Below are 20,462 nucleotides of genomic sequence, written 5' to 3' on the forward strand. Positions count from 1 at the left end.
AATTAAATTCATTTTTTAATCGACGTTGTCCTCTGCGTCGCCATTGTGGTTGCTTCAACTCCCCAACAACGTGAAGTTCTGCGTAGTCTGAGGAACGCGAAAGACTACGGCTAATTTTCCGTACTTACATTTGGAATTGAACGCTGTCACTGCATATTAAGACTGAGCACTTTTTCAGAGCCATTGGCGTACTGAAGAGATCTAGACAATCGCGAATTTTGCTGGAAAAATATTAATTCATTTGTGACTAGGCGTCGGTCTTGGCGCCGCCGTTGTCGTTGTTTACTAGGGAGCGTGGTATTGTCTCATCTTTTTAAACTCGTGGATACGCGAAGCGTAAGCGTTGTTCTGTTGCTCTGTTGCTCTGTTGCTCTGTTGCTCTGTTGCTCTGTTGCTCTGTTGCTCTGTTGCTCTGTTGCTCTGTTGCTCTGTTGCTCTGTTGCTCTGTTGCTCTGTTGCTCTGTTGCTCTGTTGCTCTGTTGCTCTGTTGCTCTGTTGCTCTGTTGCTCTGTTGCTCTGTTGCTCTGTTGCTCTGTTGCTCTGTTGCTCTGTTGCTCTGTTGCTCTGTTGCTCTGTTGCTCTGTTGCTCTGTTGCTCTGTTGCTCTGTTGCTCTGTTGCTCTGTTGCTCTGTTGCTCTGTTGCTCTGTTGCTCTGTTGCTCTGTTGCTCTGTTGCTCTGTTGCTCTGTTGCTCTGTTGCTCTGTTGCTCTGTTGCTCTGTTGCTCTGTTGCTCTGTTGCTCTGTTGCTCTGTTGCTCTGTTGCTCTGTTGCTCTGTTGCTCTGTTGCTCTGTTGCTCTGTTGCTCTGTTGCTCTGTTGCTCTGTTGCTCTGTTGCTCTGTTGCTCTGTTGCTCTGTTGCTCTGTTGCTCTGTTGCTCTGTTGCTCTGTTGCTCTGTTGCTCTGTTGCTCTGTTGCTCTGTTGCTCTGTTGCTCTGTTGCTCTGTTGCTCTGTTGCTCTGTTGCTCTGTTGCTCTGTTGCTCTGTTGCTCTGTTGCTCTGTTGCTCTGTTGCTCTGTTGCTCTGTTGCTCTGTTGCTCTGTTGCTCTGTTGCTCTGTTGCTCTGTTGCTCTGTTGCTCTGTTGCTCTGTTGCTCTGTTGCTCTGTTGCTCTGTTGCTCTGTTGCTCTGTTGCTCTGTTGCTCTGTTGCTCTGTTGCTCTGTTGCTCTGTTGCTCTGTTGCTCTGTTGCTCTGTTGCTCTGTTGCTCTGTTGCTCTGTTGCTCTGTTGCTCTGTTGCTCTGTTGCTCTGTTGCTCTGTTCCTCTGTTCCTCTGTTCCTCTGTTCCTGAAATTCCTCCGGCGTAGTATGGACAGAAAACATTTGATACGTTTTCAGAGTTAAACATCCTAGTCAAATTCCTCCGGGGACTGACCCTCGTTTGCATCTCATTGGTATTTGTCAGCACGAATGACCGTGTGTGACTCGTATGTCACTCCTGTTCCCATCTCGAGTTATTTCACTACACGCGTCCGCTAAAATGCGTGTTGTTGTTAGAGATAACATTTTCTAATAAATCTCGTGAACACACCATATCGGCATTCTTGCCTTATTTTATTGATTTATTTGATTTTTATTTTCTCGTGTTTTATTACCCTGAAGAAAAAGTGAATTTGAAGTTACTTAGCTCTCTGGAGGTTATTTCTGCGCCAAAAATAATCAGATGGAATATGCTTAAAAAAGGAATTTGCTTAAAAAAGCAATAAGACTGTAAATTGTGTTGAAATATCTTACAAAAGCCATTGTTCTGATTGTTAATTACTTGCATTGCCTTTCATCTCGTGACATTACGTGACGTCAGGATGCAGCTGATATTTGCATATTTCGAAGATGGAGCTGTTGTTATCAGAATATTTTACTCTTGGAAATATTTTCCTTGCCATCGTGTTCTTGCTGATTCTCAATCAACTGATTGAGCTGTATCAGTTCAGGAACATGCCGCCGGGACCTCGTCTGACAAGTTTGCCTTTTATAGGAAATCTGTTGAGCTTTGATGCTGGAGAAAGCCTTCGCGAGGCCACAGCGAGGTTTGTTTACACGCTTCGATGATGGTTTGCGTTCATTGCGTTTTAGCTTCTTTAAGCTTATCAACTTTGTGTTTGTAATAGTGTTAATGAAAGCTTGTCTCTACTTAAATAGCTTTGGAAAGTTCATGCATTAAGGAGGTTTATTATGTGATCGATATCGTGAATATTATTGCGAAAGAGCTACAGTGGAAAATGTAAATAACAGGAAAATAACATTAACAATGTAGTCTGTGAGCAGGCCCTCATGCGTTGCGGCAGGAGCAAAGTCACGAGAGATGAGTCAACGAGCGAAGGAAGTCGGTGAAGTGCCTGGCACTTTGCTCGTGCCATCAACGATGAGAGCCTGCGAGCAGGCTATTTCTAAACAGTCAGTGTCTTCTTATTCTCTGTTTTTTCTCTTTCGTGCTCGTTGCTCCACCTGCAAGATCATGACCAAAACTACACTCAAGAACTAGGTCTAACATACGGATAACAACCCTGAGATACATATGACTTTACATAGATTCCATACAGGTACATATGGGTAACACCCAGGGGACCCGGGGACGGATGAATACAAATACAAAGGAACATTCGAGCCATACTCCAAGTACATATGAGTGCATACGATTATTAGCCGCTCCCTGCATTTCTTCTTTCTCTTTACAGGCTTGGTTTTTGTTTCTTTAGCTTTGTTTTCCTTTGTTTTGTTTTTTTTTTTAATTTTCATGCTTGCTTCTCATGAGTGGTCCAGCTAGCCCTGCGTATCACCCCTGGCATGCCCTTGCATAGAGGTGATTGCGTGATGCAATATATTACCTTGAAGATTTTAACAAGTTTAGTTTCAAGTTACGGTTGGGTCCTATCATCAACTGTTGTTTTGTTTGGGGCCGTCAACAATTCACCTGTTCCTCACTTAACGTGCACTGGACATTTAGGCCTGAGGAATTTTGTTTTGGAAATTGCCCAGTCCGCCACCACTCAAAAAAATAACGGTCAGTCCGTTTCGTAAACTGATTTTCCCGCAACGCGCCGTCATAGTCCAGCAAGCACCTCGGCATAACAATCATAGCAACTTATAACATTTCCCATATACTTTTGTTTCTGTTTCATTACAAAAGCATGAGAAAGAAGTATGGTGCTGTGTATTCAATGAAAGTGGGCAGTTTTAAACTTGTAGTGGCTGAAGATGCTGATTCTGTAAAGGAAGTGCTAGTGAAGAAGTCTGCTGATTACGCTGGAAGGCCTCCATTTCACAGCCTTGTAATGACTACACTTGGTATGTCTTTCTTTGAAACGCAGATAGATGTTTAAAAAGAACTGCAAGGAAGTGCAATTCTCAAACTCAGTAACAATTCATCAAGTTAAAATTCATCAATTCATCAACTTAAACGATTAAACTCTTTAGTACGAGAGTGCTTTGGATATTTAAGATGTGCCCTCTGTAATTTTCAACTATGGCCATTTGGACCAGAAAAAATCAAATTCCTCGAACTTTCTCAGATGATTGGTCTAGATAAGTGATTCACAAAAATATAACTTTCAGTTCAATTGGACTCGTATTTTAGCGCTGGGGCCACCATCTTGGTTTTGCCCCTCTGAGAGGGCTTTTAGCGGCCATTTTAGGGCACATTTTTAACAATTTGCCATACAAAGAAAATGATCTAACTCCGGGTAAAAACCCTTTATTCGAGACAAGCAAATGTTTCTTGTTACATTGAGAGGCTGTTTTGGCAATTTGATCATCACCTGATTTTTCTACAGAATTTTAAATTTCTTCCCTTTCCGACTACTCATGAAGCGCCATAAAAAAGGCGAAGTTTAAAGGAAAATATCGCCAAAAGTACATCACTTGAGATCCCAAAACTACCCTCCACTTAAAGAGCAATGTCTCACCTGTAAAAACATGCAATAAAATTTTTGGGCAGTTAAAACTGTAAAATGTTAGAAGAAGAAGTTTAAGCTGTGTTTTTGTCAACGAAGACCGCCGTCCTAATTAGCATAATAACGTGAAAATAACGATGCACAGAGAAAAAAATGATATATTCCACTTATCTCGCGACATGTCGACAACTGGATGTTGCACGATGCCTCATTTTATATTTCCAGTGTGTTTCAGCCACATTTTCGATGATTAGTGTACGAAATAACTCTCAGACATCGCCACGGTTAAGCAGATTTCAACTCTCCGAAGCCCGCTTCATAACATCTATCAACATTATTTGTCTTTCGCCCCATAAGCCGCCGTTTACAAGAAGTTTAACAATTTGCTGAGATCCTAACTGACCCAGAAGTCTGTTAGCAGCCTTTAAAATCTTCCTTTTAATCAAGGATTCTCATCAAGAACTCGTTTAAGCTCAGTTCTGTTTTGATCTGTTATGCACCCGCCATTACTCCACAGATTGCGTTACATTTGACAAATGCGCATTCCAACGGGTAGGGGTAGGATGGGTAGGAAGTGAAAATGTAACCGACATTAAAGCCATTTTACGCATTTCTGTGGCTAAAATAGTAGCTGGCTTTCCCAGAATGATTTGAACATGAGCTTCTGCTTGCAGGTATTTTCTAGGTTACTTTTGCAGGGTAGGTGGGGCGGGGAGGGGGGGGAGGGGTCGTGTATTAAAAAAAAAAGAAAGAAAAGAAAAAAGAAAACGATAGACAGTATCAGGTCAAAAGATTATGATCTGTGTATCTTGATCAGTTTTATGAGATCATCAGTGAGGCCCTATTAGGGATTTTCGGGATACTGGATATTTGGGTAAAAAGTTAATAGAATGCAAGAAATTTAGGGAAACTATTAATGGGGTAGAAGATGTTTAGATCAGATAAAACAGGACATTAATTGAGTAGGAAATCGTTGAGCTGGATTTAACAGGATACAAGATATTTAGGACAAAAATTAACAGGATAAGGGATACACCGACACCCCCCCCCCCCCTCCCCCTCTCCCACTATGGGGCCTCAACAATGGTCAGCTATTTAGGATAAAATAAATGTATGTCAACTTCTATAAGCATTTATTCTGCACTCTTAGTACTTATATCACGATGAAATATGAAAGTTTTGTATCAGATTTTAGGGGTTTTAAGGTTAGGTAACGCAGCTCCTTGTTAGTAATTTCGAAGCCCACACTTGTTACACTGAATAGATAGATAAAGACGGGGCTGGAGAAATAAACAGAGAATGAAATGTGTCCTGAATTCTGTACCGTTTAACACGAATTTCTTACATGGCAACCTGTCTGCAAAGAGATCGAGGCACAACATTTCACACTATATTTGTAAACAACTATCCTAATCTCATTGACAGCCATTAGTTTTTGACGAGAATTTTCATTTATTACAAATAGAATACGGATAGAACTCCAATAAAAAGCCTCTTCCTTGTGTTTTTTTTTGTTCAGCATTATACTTGTGTCTTTCGCTGCCCGAAATGCCATCAAATGGTGAGAAAGGCAACAGACTGACAAGCAGTGCGCAAGAAAAGTTTTTCTCGGGTCAGGAAACGGCCATAAAAGTCGAAGCAATTACTGTAGCACAAAAGATGAGGCACTCAAAAGATGAGGCCAGAATTAGGCGGTTCACCTGTGATGAGTTCCTGACTCCTTGCCACGTTTAATCCTTCCTCTCGAGAATGGCTTCAAAGCTTAGAAACAGACAGGAGAAGGTCCTCCAAGAAGACACAACAACTGCTGAGAATCAAGCTACCGCATTAATTTTTCCCCTAAATTTCTTGGATCCTGTTAATTTTTTACCCAAATATCCAGTATCCTGAAAACCCCTAATAGGGCCTCACTGATGAACTGATAAAGCTGATCAAGATACACAGATCATAATCTTTTGACTTGATACTGTCTATCGTTTTCTTTTTTCTTTTCTTTTTTTTTTTTTTTTAATGCACGACCCCCCCCCCCTCCCCCCCGCCCCACCTACCCTGCAAAAGTAACCTAGAAAATACCTGCAAGCAGAAGCTCATGTTCAAATCATTCTGGGAAAGCCAGTTACTATTTTAGCCACAGAAATGCGTAAAATGGCTTTAATGTCGGTTACATTTTCACTTCCTACCCATCCTACCCCTACCCGTTGGAATGCGCATTTGTCAAATGTAACGCAATCTGTGGAGTAATGGCGGGTGCATAACAGATCAAAACAGAACTGAGCTTAAACGAGTTCTTGATGAGAATCCTTGATTAAAAGGAAGATTTTAAAGGCTGCTAACAGACTTCTGGGTCAGTTAGGATCTCAGCAAATTGTTAAACTTCTTGTAAACGGCGGCTTATGGGGCGAAAGACAAATAATGTTGATAGATGTTATGAAGCGGGCTTCGGAGAGTTGAAATCTGCTTAACCGTGGCGATGTCTGAGAGTTATTTCGTACACTAATCATCGAAAATGTGGCTGAAACACACTGGAAATATAAAATGAGGCATCGTGCAACATCCAGTTGTCGACATGTCGCGAGATAAGTGGAATATATCATTTTTTTCTCTGTGCATCGTTATTTTCACGTTATTATGCTAATTAGGACGGCGGTCTTCGTTGACAAAAACACAGCTTAAACTTCTTCTTCTAACATTTTACAGTTTTAACTGCCCAAAAATTTTATTGCATGTTTTTACAGGTGAGACATTGCTCTTTAAGTGGAGGGTAGTTTTGGGATCTCAAGTGATGTACTTTTGGCGATATTTTCCTTTAAACTTCGCCTTTTTTATGGCGCTTCATGAGTAGTCGGAAAGGGAAGAAATTTAAAATTCTGTAGAAAAATCAGGTGATGATCAAATTGCCAAAACAGCCTCTCAATGTAACAAGAAACATTTGCTTGTCTCGAATAAAGGGTTTTTACCCGGAGTTAGATCGTTTTCTTTGTATGGCAAATTGTTAAAAATGTGCCCTAAAATGGCCGCTAAAAGCCCTCTCAGAGGGGCAAAACCAAGATGGTGGCCCCAGCGCTAAAATACGAGTCGAATTGAATGAAAAGTAATATTTTTGTGAATCACTTATCTAGACCATTCATCTGAGAAAGTTTGAGGAATTTGATTTTTTCTGGTCCAAATGGCCATAGTTGAAAATTACAGAGGGCACCTCTTAATCTTGACTGACATAGAATTTTCAGTTACAGTTCTCACGTTTCTACTTAAATTTTCTCTCAACTGAGAAGTGTATATCAAAAACTCCACCTGCTGTTTCATCAAAGTTCCGATCACCCTGAGAACCCCTCTCGTGTTCGCTAAATTGAGGCGCATGCTTGATACGGTTTTGTTTTACTATGTGATGGGGGTGATACAGTGGGTGTACACATATAGGAGAATCTTTGTTTACAATATTTGTCTCATTACCATAAGCTATACAATTTCTGATGGAGCTACAAAGAGATTAATCCCGGGCGGTACTTTGGGAATTTCTGGGTGGGGAAGTGCCGCTGGACCCTGGAACCCTTAACCTATACCAGAGATAGTTCAGCTGAATTTTGCTACCCTATACTAGAGTAAACTCCCCAAATCCCCCCATCTATCGACACTGTTGAGGCTGATTTGCGTTAATTTAAACTTGCCGATTTGATGTTTTTATATTTTTGAGTGGCAATTCCTGATTCCCTTAGTCTAGATAAAATCTTCAACCAACTAATCAGTTTTGTGAAAAATTATAACCTATTCTAGACCCAAACGCTCTGATTTATATACCCTATCCTAGAGTAAACGGCTTGAAAATCATACCCTTCACAGCGGCACATACCTATATAGCCCATATATGGCAGTGCCTCCCCCGGCAGATTAATAGTGAATATTGAAAGGGCACAGCACGGTTAACTGTCCCAAGGAATTTGAGCGCGATGTATTGAATACTTTTTGTGCGACGAGGGTTTAAAAGCTCAAAATTTTACAAAGAATGTATTAGCTCATTAGCGCTTTTGCCACACAGAAATTTTGATGTTTTTAAAAACGAATCAATTTCTCCTCGAATATTACACCCAAACAGCCAAAAATTTCACCACTTACTAAGTTTCACAAGCTCTTTAAGTTTTTCTAGTAAAATCGTGTCTAGCAATGCCTTCTATGGGCAAAGTCGTATGCTAATGAGGAAAAATGTAAACAATGACGTCAGCAAAGATTCTCCTACACCGAGGGGAAATATGCAATTGGTAATTTATGGTTCTCGCCCTTTATATGCTCGCCAACTCTATGAGGTGTGTCTGCAGGGAATCATGGTAGTTGTATTCATCATCTTGGACTGGATATTTGTTTTCATTCAAAAAAATTACTATGATTTCCGGCAGGCACATCTCAAAGACGGAATTGGCCATTCATTGCAAACATGCATATTTTTTTTTCTTTTTTTTTTAATCTCTGCCTTTGAAACTTCACAACGAAGATTTTATTCAAGTAATCTTTTTATATCCTTTCTACATTTCAGGCGGAAAGGATATCGCTTTTGCGAACTATGGCCCTGGCTGGAAATTTCATCGTAAACTGTTCATGACAGCTGTGCGAAAGTATCTCTCTGATCAGCAAGTGGTGGAAGAAAGGATCTCTGAGCAAGCGGCAAGGCTGATGCAGTACTTTGAAGACCAAAAGGGAAAGGACTTTGACCCTGCTCAGATTCTTATGGAAAGTGTTGCAAATGTTATTTGTCGAGTTACGTTTGGAAAACACTTCGATTCTTCCCACCCAGACTTCCAGGAACTCTTGCAACTGAATAATCAAGCCTTTACAGACACTGATCTGAATACCCAAGTCTTTTTGCTAGATTTCTTTCCAATAGCGAAATTCTTTCCGTTCCGTGCATATCAAACAGAGGAGAAAATGGCCGACCGAATGTTTGAAATTCTTCGCCATCAGTTAAAGGTACAGGAAGAAGAGTTTGATCCTACAGGGGACATTGAAAGCCTTACTGGAAGTCTCTTAAAAGAGAGGATTGCTGCTGGAAATGAGGCTGGTGAAGACGACAAGGAATCTCTCTTATCAGATGACTACATCGTTAACACTATGGAAGACATGTTCAGCGCCGGTTATGAGACCACCAGTACCACTCTGCGTTGGACCATTGCATACCTGGTTCATCATCCCCAATGCCAAACAGAGATACAAAACCAGTTAGATGAAGTGGTTGGAAGGGACCGAATGCCCGGACTAGATGATCGTCCACATCTACCACTCGTTCAGGCCACCATCATGGAAGCACTACGACTTGGAAATGTGGCTGAAACAGCTCTCCCCCATTACACGTTGAAGGACACCTCGCTGGCTGGCTACCGTGTTCCAAAGGATACAGTGGTGTTGGTCAATTTGATGAACGTTCATCTGGATCCAAACTGCTGGGAGAATCCGAGCTCGTTCAACCCTCGCCGCCATATTGATGCTGATGGCCAGCTCATCACCAACTCTGGTAACTTTCTGCCTTTCTCAGCAGGACGCCGGGTTTGTGCTGGTGAATCACTGGCAAAGGTGAGACTGGCTTAATTGTAGAATCCTAATGCTTTAGCGGTCTTACATGTTCATGTATTTTATTCTCTCTTTGTAGGTGGAGCTGTTCTTTTTCTTGTCCTGGATGCTTCACAAGTTTACATTTTTACCATCAAAGGCAGGGAGTCTTCCGGATCTCAAAGGAGTAGCTGGTTTTACTCGTTTTCCAGCTCCTTACCAAATAAGAGTTCAAGAAAGACAGTAAATACTATAAAAGATGGAACACGCTGTTACGATCAGAAACTATACTATGGCTAACACTTCATCAAAAACATTATTACCTTATAATTTTGCTAGCGTAGCTCTTTAGAAAGCAGTATATCCAGTTAATGAAATACATATGTTGAACGTTGCAAAAGAGGAGAAATTTGGCACCTGATTAAGGAAATGATAATTTGTTTTACAGTGCGACTAATCTAACTGGGTCACTTGGTAAAGAGTTAACCAATCAGAGCGTTGCTTGAGAACAAAGGATAGCGCTCTTTTTTCTCAGTCAATTAAAATAAAACTGAGGAATACGAAAAATAACCCTTAACAAATCTAAAAACCCAACAAAGTGCGAAGCTGTTACGAACCTCTCAGGAAACTTTGTCATTTGTTGATTGGTAGGCGATCCTAAATTCTGTACGCTTTTCAATGGTTTCGGTTCAGTTGTCGCAAATGAGTTTTCAAGCCAGATATTTCGAGCGAGATTTATAATTATGATAATTCGCCGTCAAGGACTGAATTGCTAAGGTTGTATATAACGCACAATCGATAATGTTTATGTTTTCATGTCAAACAGACCGTTACTTGCCGTCACTAGAAGCTACCAGTCCATAGTTTTCAGTTAACGTTTTGATTGGCTAGTTTTCTGGTTCGAGAAGTCGCGCTGTAAACTATATTTTCTGTAATTGTGGAAAGCAGAGTAGATAGCTTTATAGGTGTAGTCCAACAGCAAATGTCGAGGAAATACGGCAAAACGATAATAATCGATATCGGGAGTCTGAATCTTTCATTAAACGTCTGTCAGGTGTTATATTGTAGTTGCTCGTTGTTACATTGATTATGGAAATTAGCAAAGTCGCTCACCTGGAATTTTATATTTGACAATAGGCCATTTCCGAATTACCCCTAGCATCTTTCTTAACCTTTTGAGCCCTAATCACGTATATACGCGTAATTAATGGTCGTGCTATTTGTACCACTTGTGACGTCATCAATTTTAATGTCACCAGTTATTCTTGATATGCAGATAGTAGAGCTAGGATGGACCTTTCCGTACAACGGTCGGTCCAAAATTTGGCTTATGCGCATGCACCGAATTGAAATATTGCACATTTTTGTACCTAATCTTTGGGAAATCTATCTTTGTGGTAAAACATAGCCTTTTTAGCAAAACTTAGGCCCATTTAGCGTCACGCCAAAAAAGCTGATCAAACGGTTAAAAAACGGTATTTTTTTTGGTGAAAGTCTCGTCTCCAAAGTGTTAAAGCGAGCCTTGGTATCCATCCTTTTATATGAAAATGAGATTACATTCACACGCAAATTAAACTCATCTTTTTATATGAATGGTTGTGCACCTGGCCTCGCTTTGATAGAGAGGCTTGTGGCAACTCGGAAATGGGCTATTAGGTTATGAGCATAAGATTTGTATGCGTTGATACTGAGTTGAGGATGTCAAGTGCCAAATGAACTGTCACCTCGATCATTGAAATCGAAAGCGAATAATCCTACTTCAAGGTAAGATTGTAACTTAATTTCCTTCAAATGTCGATTTCCAACCACTTCTCAACGTAATATATCTTAAATTTCACACTTGGGCAAAATCGTGCGGACTGAATGGTTACTTGAAATTGACTAGCAGTTGTGCACGCGCGCTCGTCTGAGGTCAGTTCATTGAAAAATTTGAAGTTTTAAAGCCGCTTAACGGTGAATTTTGTTTCTTTGGTGTTCTTGGGAATTGAATTATCCAGTAGTGTTTTAAAATCTTCCTCGAAACATTAGAGAAAGCAGAAAACGGTGTAGACGACCTCCAGCCACTGCACAATAATTAAACATAGAGTACTTTTGTCGAGGAAATTTCCTGTTCTTAAAATACGTATTTGGGCTTCAAGGGCAAATATGCCAGTTTTCAGAATATCAAATTTCCAAGAGGCAATTATCAAACCGATAGTTCTGAGACATAAACACTCTGTTGTCTTTATTGCTCACCACTAAATTTTCTTCCGCGCACAAAAATCATGTTGAATTATTTTCAACTTTCTCTTTAGATGAAAGGCTTGAAAGGCAGATGTAAAATCTGTAAAAGAAAACAGACTTTCAAAAAAACTTTTTTTTTTTTTCTTTAAGCCCGCTTTTCAAGGAAAATTTTGACGGACGAAAACCATCTATTGGAGTATTTTCCTCGGACGATCGAGTCTCTCTGCGGATGAGCACTATCGCTTGAGGTAATCAGTTTAAACCAAAAACGACCGGTGAACTATACTGAGCTGATAGCATGCGAATGTAATGGCTCTGCCGATCAGATTGTAGCATTTGCATTATTTTAAAAGTAAAATTCTACTAAAAACTGTGAGATATCCTAACTAGTCTATACGTAAATTGGACAGGACAAAGATTTAAGGACTTGACCCATGGTCTCTATTAGCCCCCACCCGCCTCCCCACCTCTGTCAGGAGACCCATAGTCTCTTTAGTAGTCCCCAATCTCTGTCAGGAGACCCTCAACCCCTTCCCCTCTCCTTTACATGGATGCTTAGTGTGTAAAATTGTTTTGATCAGTTCCCTTAATCGTTTATGACACTTCCATTATTGGTTCATTTTCTCTTGAGAGCATAATCTTCCCTTCCTAGAGCTGACACCTGAACATATAGCCTGTCGAGTAAACTGGACGTATGACAGGAACTTGTCGTGTAACAAGTTTTTGCAGTTTATGGCTATTGGGAAAGTTTTGTCTGTTACAACAGTTAGTAGTGGGTCTTTGGTTTTGGATTTTAGGACACGATGAAAACGATTTATTCAATTTCCATTTATTTTTCGCGCACGAAGGATCTCTGGACGGTTAGCAATTTGAAATTTATTTTTCTCGTCAAAGTAGTAAAATATAATAACAGAGTACAAAATCAAATAAACCAATAGAACGAGGAAAGGAAGTGGGTTTTCTTTCGAAAATTATGAGAAAAGGGACCACTTACAACAACACGACAAAAAGAAAGTCCCGAGTGAAATTCCTTCGGGGAAGGGTGGACAGAAAACACTTGATGGGCTTTCAGAGTGAACCTCCCGAGTGAAATTACTTCGGCGAAGTGTGGACAGAAAACATTTGGCGCACTTTCAGAGTGAAACTCCCAAACAAAATTCCTCCGGCGAAGTGTGGACAGAAATCATTTGTTGCGCTTTCAGAGTGAAACTCCTAAGTGAAATTCCTGCGGCGACTCGGAAGTGCCGACAGAAAACGTCTGATACGTTTTCAGAGTGAGACTCCCGAGTGAAATTCCTTCGGCGAAGTGTGGACAGAAAACACTTGATGCGCTTTCAGAGTAAAACTCCCGAATAAAATTCCTTCGGCGAAGTGTGGACAGAAAACATTTGGGGCGCTTTCTGAGTGGAACTCCCGAGTGAAATTTCTTTGGCGAAGTGTGAACAGAGAAGATTTGATGCGTTTTCAGAGTGAAACTCCCGAGTAAAATTCCTTCGGCGAAGTGTCAACAGAAAACATTTGATGCGTTTTCAGAGTGAAACTCCCGAGTAAAATTCCTTCGGCGAAGTGTCGACAGAAAACATTTGGGGCGCTTTCTGAGTGGAACTCCCGAGTGAAATTTCTTTGGCGAAGTGTGAACAGAAAACATTTGATGCGTTTTCAGAGTGAAACTCCCGAGTAAAATTCCTTCGGCGAAGTGTCAACAGAAAACATTTGATGCGTTTTCAGAGTGAAACTCCCGAGTAAAATTCCTTCGGCGAAGTGATCGACAGAAAACGTTTGATTCGTTTTCAGAGTGAAACTCCCGAGTGAAATTCCTTCGGCGAAGTGTCAACAGAAAACATTTGATGCGTTTTCAGAGTGAAACTCCCCAGTAAAATTCCTTCGGCGAAGTGTCAACAGAAAACATTTGATGCGTTTTCAGAGTGAAACTCCCCAGTAAAATTCCTTCGGCGAAGTGTCAACAGAAAATATTTGCTGCGCTTTCAGAGTGAAACGTCCGAGTGAAATTCCTTCGGCGAAGGGTGGACAGGAAACATTTCATGCGTTTTCAGAGTGAAACTCCCGAGTGCAAATTCCTTCGGCGGAGTGTGCACAGAGAACATTTGATGTGCTTTCAGAGTGAAACTTTCGAGTGACATTATTTCAGGGAAGCGTGGACAGAAAACATTTGATGTGCTTTCAGAGTGAAACTCCCGAGTGAAATTCCTTCGGAGAACGGTGGACAGAAAATATTTGATGCGCTTTCAGAGTGAAACTTCCGAGTGAAATTCCTTCGGCGAAGGGTGGACAGAAAACATTTGATGCGCTTTTAGAGTGAAAATCCGAGTGAAATTCCTTCGGCGAAGTGTGGACAGAAAACATTTGATGCGTTTTCAGAGTGAAAGTCCAGAGTGAAATTGGTTAATAAGTTAACGCGAGAAATGAATTGTTTGCGTGGATAAGGCGACAGAATCGTCTCCATTCGTTTCAAACACTGGACTTTCTTCTGTTTCTTTAGGAGATCCACCCCAATCAACCTCTGACGTGACTAATGTACAGGAATGGCTCCGATTGCGAGATCAGTGAGTGGTCCATGCATCAATACTTTGACACGTATCACTGCATCACACAGGACGAAAAAACAAGAATATAAGTTTATTTGTGCACACAGGATCTGCTTATGCTTATTGCAACTCACTATATAAAACTGGAGCAAATGTTGCGTAATGACCGAGAGTCACGTTATCTTCGTTAATTATTACTAAAAATCAAAGGCGAAGGGAGGGGCGGGGCAATGCATAATTAATACTTGATATGTAAACATTTCTGCTAGCTCTTGTTTTTTGGCATGAAACTCTATTCAATTTTGCAAGGACTTTGCCTGGTTTATTTTTTCTTCAGAAAAAATATCGAGAATATAAAAATAAACAGAAATACTAATACAGTGATGTAGTGATAGGTGTCAAAGTATTGATTCGAGGACCACTCACTGGTCTCGCGATCGGAGCCATTCCTGTACATTCGTCACGTCAGAGGCTGAATACAGGATTCGCTCCGGAAAACTAAGACAGCTAGCGCTGTTTGCTATTCTCAATCTCATATTTTGCTAAAGAGAGAAGCAAGACGGGCTTATTATAGTTTGTCAATCGACTATAACTTTGTTTCGCTGTTCTGGGGTGGATCTCCTAAAGAAACAGAAGAAAGTCCAGTGTTCAGTTTAAGAAAACGTGATGGTCAATCAGCGATGGGAGCTATTCCTGTACAGCGGTTAAATACAGGAATCGCTCTGAGTCTAAGTTATGATTGAAACGAACGGAGACGATTCTGTCGCCTTATCCACGCAAACAATTCATTTCCCGCGATGTAAGTAGATGAATTTGCCTGCCTTAATTGCTTTTAGATTCTTTATGCACATGTCAACGATTATCGCAATTTTGGCGGCAATGAACAGAACAAAAGAGCAACGCGAGCGGCTTATAAAACTAAAAATAAATACACGAAACGTTCGAGAGATCATGTGAGGTGAAAATTGTCATTTCGAGTCAAACGTGAACTTATTAAGTAATTACTATTTTCATCATCCAATTACAGGTCGGAGCCATTCCTGTATTTAGCCGCTAGTGTCAGGCTGCAGCTAACATTTGCATATTTCGAAGATGGAGCTGTTGTTATCAGAATATTTTACTCTTGGAAATATTTTCCTTGCCATCGTGTTCTTGCTGATTCTCAATCAACTGATTGAGCTATATCAGTTCAGGAACATGCCTCCGGGACCTCGTCTGACAAGTTTGCCTTTTATAGGAAATCTGTTGAGCTTTGATGCTGGAGAAAGCCTTCGCGAGGCCACAACGAGGTTTGTTTACACGCTTCGATGGTTTGCATTCTGTGCGTTTTAGCTTCTTCATTCTTGTCAACTTTGTTTTTGTAATAATGTTAATGAAAGCTTGTCTCTACTAAAATAGCTTTGAAGCGTTTATGCATTAAGGGAGTTAATTATGTGATCGATATCGTGAATATTATTGCGAAAGAGCTACAGTGAAAAATGTAAATAACAGGAAAATAACATTAATAATCAAAGTCACGAGAAATGAGTCAACGAGCGAAACAAGGCGGTGAAGGACCTGGCACTTTGCTCGTGTCATTAACGATGAGAGCCTGCGAGCAGGCTATTTCTAAACAATCAGTGTCTTCTTATTCTCTGGTTTTTCTCTTTCGTGCGCGTTGCTCCACCTGCGGGATCATGACTAAAACTACACTCAAGAACTACAAGTAGGTCTAACAGACGGATAACAACACTGAGATACATATGACTTTACATAGATCCCATACAGGTACATATGGGTAACACCTTGGGGACCCGCGGACGGATTAATACAAACAAGAAGATCTTTTAGATTTTATAACCGCGCTTTTAAAATTTAATTGTTTTCCTAGCACTACAGTCGCAACACAGTGCACATTCCAAAGCAGTCCTTGATGATTCATTGATTACTGTAGACACCACATCACTTAATCAACACAAACTGTATTATTGCACCATCGCTCTTAGCCTTTGTAAAATCTATGATGACGTAAAGGTCTTAATCTGGAAGTTCGCTCGAAAAGGAAACGAGTATCACGCTATTAATTGCTCTATTAATAAACAGCTTTCTTCCTTAAAAGTCAAAATTTAATTTGGTTGTGCTATGAGTAGAGGACGAGCAAAGTATTCACGCAAGTCACACAATCCGAGGTTTACGCTATCCACAGCTAATTTTAGAACGGTTGTGTTTTTCCCCTAGCATCGACATAAGCGCCTCAAGTTCTGGCAAGCTCTTGTTTACCTCAGCAAATATTTAATTTTCCTTCAAATCTCTTAACTCACTTTGATAAAACAGCCAAAGAATTCACGTCATTTGCCTAAACCCACAAGAAACACTCGCAAAATTGTACATAAATTAATGACCGTCGCTTCTGGTGAAATAAACCACGATCTTACTTGTCACGTAGCGAAAGTGAAAGCTGCAACGTCAGCGCATTCCATGGCTGACGTAATACCTATTTTTAGCGTATTGAATATTCCCTTCGAAGCCAACGCTTCGATAAAACCAAAGAAAATATCTTTTAGACACAATAAAGAAAACAATATCCGTAACATAGTCCGTGTATTAATGTTTCAACAGCTTTTGGCGAATAAACATCACACGTTGCGTGATTCAAAATTTGGCCGAGAGAAAGTTTGGCTCTGCTCACCGACAAAACCCTGTGCAGAACGTGAACCGCACTCGGCTCATGGCCGCGCGGTTAAAATAAAAATAAACCCCGTCCAGAGCGGGGCTGCAGAGCAAGAACCGCGCTCGGCCCATGGTCGCGCGGTTAAGGAGTACATATGAGTTGCATACGATTATAAGCCGTTCCCTGCATTGCTTCTTTATCTTTCCAGTCTTGGTTTTTGTTTGTTTAGCTTTGTTTTCCTCGTTTTTCAATTTTCACGCTTGCTTCTCATGAGTAGTCCAGCCTTGCGTATCACCCCTGGGATGCCCTTGCATGGAGGTGATTGCGTGATACCATATATTACCTTGAAATTTTTAACAGGATTGGTTTCAAATTACGGTTGGGTCCTATCATCAACTGTTGTTTTTTTGCGGGGCCGTCACTTGTTCCCCACTTAACGTGCACTGGACATTTACGCCAGAGGAATTTTGTTTTTGAACACCACTCAAACAAGTAATGGTCCGTCCCTTTCGTAAGCTGCGTTTCGTGCAACGCGCCGTCATTTTGAACACAGAGGACGCCCTATAAAATAGTCCAGCAAGCACCTCGGCATAACGACCATAGAAACTGATAACATTTCTCTTACATTTTTTTTCTGTTTCATTGCAAAAGCATGAGAAAGAAGTATGGCGCTGTGTATTCAATGAAAGTGGGCAGTTTTAAACTTGTAGTGGCTGAAGATGCTGATTCTGTAAAGGAAGTGCTAGTGAAGAAGTCTGCTGATTACGCTGGAAGGCCTCCATTTCACAGCCTTGTAATGACTACACTCGGTATGTCTGTCTTTGAATCGCTAGATAGATGTTTAAAAAGAACAGCAAGGAAGTGCGATTTTCAAAGTCAGTATTAATTCATCAAGTCTAAATTCGTCAACTTTAAGCGATTTTAAACTCCTAAGTACGACAGTGGTTCGGATATCTGATCTTGATTGACATAGAATTTTCAGTTACAGTTCTCAAGTTTCTACTCAGATTTTCTCTCGACTGAGAAGTGATATATCAAAAAGTCCACCTGCTGTTTCATCGAAGTTCCGATCACCTAGAGAACCCTCTCGTGTTCGCTAAATTGAGGTGCACGCTTGATACAGTTTGGTTTTACTATGTGATGGGGGTGATACAGTGGATGTACACATGTACCGAGGGGAAATATGCAATTGGTAATTTACGGTTCTCGCCCTTTATCCTTGCTACCTCTATGAGATATGTCTGCAGGGAATCATGGCAGTTGTATTCATCATCTTGGACTGGATATTTGTCTTCATTGAAAAATAGATTACCATGATTTCCTGAAGGCACATCTCAAAGGTGGAATTGCCCATTCATTGCGAACATGCCAATTTTTCTTGAATCTCTGCCCTTTGAACTTCACAACGAAGATTTTATTCCAGTAATCTTTTATGTCCTTTCTACATTTTAGGAGGAAAGGATATCGCTTTTGCGAACTATGGCCCTGGCTGGAAATTTCATCGTAAGCTGTTCATGGCAGCTGTGCGAAAGTATCTCTCTGATCAGCAAGTGGTGGAAGAAAGGATCTCTGAGCAAGCGGCAAGGCTGATGCAGTACTTTGAAGACCAAAAGGGAAAGGACTTTGACCCTGCTCAGATTCTTATGGAAAGTGTTGCAAATGTTATTTGTCGAGTTACGTTTGGGAAACACTTCGATTCTTCTCACCCAGACTTCCAGGAACTCTTGGAGCTGAATAATCGAGTCTTTACAGATACTGAATTGAGTACCCAAGTCTTTTTGTTAGATTTCTTTCCAATAGCAAAATTCTTTCCGTTCAGTGCATATCAAACAGAAGAGCAAATAGCCGACCGAACGTTTGAAATTCTTCGCCATCAGTTAAAGGTACAGGAAGAAGAGTTTGATCCTACAGGGGACATTGAAAGCCTTACTGGAAGTCTCTTGAAAGAGAGGATTGCTGCTGGAAATGAGGTTGGTGAAGACGACAAGGAATCTCTCTTATCAGATGACTACATCGTCAACACCATGGGAGACATGTTCAGCGCCGGTTATGAGACCACCAGTACCACTCTGCGTTGGACCATTGCATACCTGGTTCATCATCCCCAATGCCAAACAGAGATACAAAACCAGTTAGATGAAGTGGTTGGAAGGGACCGAATGCCCGGACTAGATGATCGTCCACATCTACCACTCGTTCAGGCCACCATCATGGAAGCACTACGACTTGGAAATGTGGCTGAAACAGCTCTTCCCCATTACACGTTGAAGGACACCTCGCTGGCTGGCTACCGTGTTCCAAAGGATACAGTGGTGTTGGTCAATTTGATGAACGTTCATCTGGATCCAAACTGCTGGGAGAATCCGAGCTCGTTCAACCCTCGCCGCCATATTGATGCTGATGGCCAGCTCATCACCAACTCTGGTAACTTTCTGCCTTTCTCAGCAGGACGCCGGGTTTGTGCTGGTGAATCACTGGCAAAGGTGAGACTGGCTTAATTGTAGAATCTAATGCTTTAGCGGTCTTACATGTTCATGTATTTTATTCTCTCTTTGTAGGTGGAGCTGTTCTTTTTCTTGTCCTGGATGCTTCACAAGTTTACATTTTTACCATCAAAGGCAGGGAGTCTTCCGGATCTCAAAGGAGTAGCTGGTTTTACTCGTTTTCCAGCTCCTTACCAAATAAGAGTTCAAGAAAGACAGTAAATACTATAAAAGATGGAAAGCGCTGTTACGATCAGAAACTATACTATGGCTAACACTTCATCAAAAACATCATTACCTTATAATTTTGTTAGCGTAGCTCTTTAGAAAGCGGTATATGCAGTTCATGAAATACGTATGTTGCACGTTGCAAAAGAGGAGAAAATTCGTCGCCTGATTAAGAGAATAATAATTCGTTTTACAGTGCGCCTAATCTAACTGGGCCACTTGGTGAAGAGTTAGCCAATCAGAGCGTTGCTTGAGAACAAAGGATAGCGCTCTTTTTTCTCAGTCAATTAAAATAAAATTGAGGAATACGAAAAATAGTCCTTAACAAAACTAAAAACCCAACAAAGTGTGAAGCTGCTACGAACCTCTCAGGAAACTTTGCCATTTGTTGATTGGTACGCGATCCGAAATTCTGTACGCTTTTCAATGGTTTCGGTTCAGTTGTCGCAAATGAGTTTTGAAGCCAAATATTTTGAACGAGATTGATAATTATGATAATTCGCCGTCAAGGACTGAATTGCTAAGGTTGTATATAACGCACAATCGATAATGTTTATGTTTTCACGTCAAACAGACCGTTACTTGCCGTCACTAGAAGCCACCAATCCATAGTTTTCAGTTAACGTTTTGATTGGCTAGTTTTCTGGTTCGAGAAGTCGCGCTGTAAACTATATTTTCTGTAATTGTGGAAAGCAGAGTAGATAGTTTTATAGGTGTAGTCCAACAGCAAATGTCGAGGAAATACGGCAAAACGATAATAATCGATATCGGGAGTCTGAATCTTTCATTAAACGTCTGTCAGGTGTTATATTGTAGTTGCTTGTTGTTATATTGATTATGGAAATTAGCAAAGTCGGTCACCTGGAATTTCATATGTGACAATAGGCCATTTCGGAATTACCCTTAGCATCTTTC

General features: G+C 40.8%; 2 protein-coding genes across 2 annotated transcripts; both read left to right on the forward strand.

Moving 5' to 3' along the window:
* Positions 1-1,783: 1,783 nt before the first annotated feature.
* Positions 1,784-10,477, forward strand: LOC149105084 (steroid 17-alpha-hydroxylase/17,20 lyase-like). The gene is made up of 4 exons (XM_089271759.1): positions 1,784-2,022; positions 3,123-3,280; positions 8,411-9,441; positions 9,518-10,477. The coding sequence occupies exons 1-4, from the start codon at positions 1,826-1,828 to the stop codon at positions 9,662-9,664; spliced, it is 1,533 nt and encodes a 510-aa protein (XP_089127885.1). The 5' UTR covers positions 1,784-1,825; the 3' UTR covers positions 9,665-10,477.
* Positions 10,478-14,882: 4,405 nt separating this feature from the next.
* On the forward strand, positions 14,883-20,355 carry LOC110060545 (steroid 17-alpha-hydroxylase/17,20 lyase-like). Its single transcript, XM_089271758.1, has 5 exons — positions 14,883-14,985; positions 15,214-15,475; positions 17,488-17,645; positions 18,289-19,319; positions 19,395-20,355. Exons 2-5 carry the CDS (start codon positions 15,279-15,281, stop codon positions 19,539-19,541), a joined length of 1,533 nt encoding a protein of 510 aa, XP_089127884.1. The 5' UTR covers positions 14,883-14,985; positions 15,214-15,278; the 3' UTR covers positions 19,542-20,355.
* Positions 20,356-20,462: the final 107 nt, after the last annotated feature.

This window comes from Orbicella faveolata, unplaced genomic scaffold, assembly GCF_042242905.1.
Source record: "Orbicella faveolata isolate gen_17 unplaced genomic scaffold, um_ofav_v1 contig_34, whole genome shotgun sequence".
Classification (NCBI taxonomy): Eukaryota; Metazoa; Cnidaria; class Anthozoa; order Scleractinia; family Merulinidae; genus Orbicella; species Orbicella faveolata.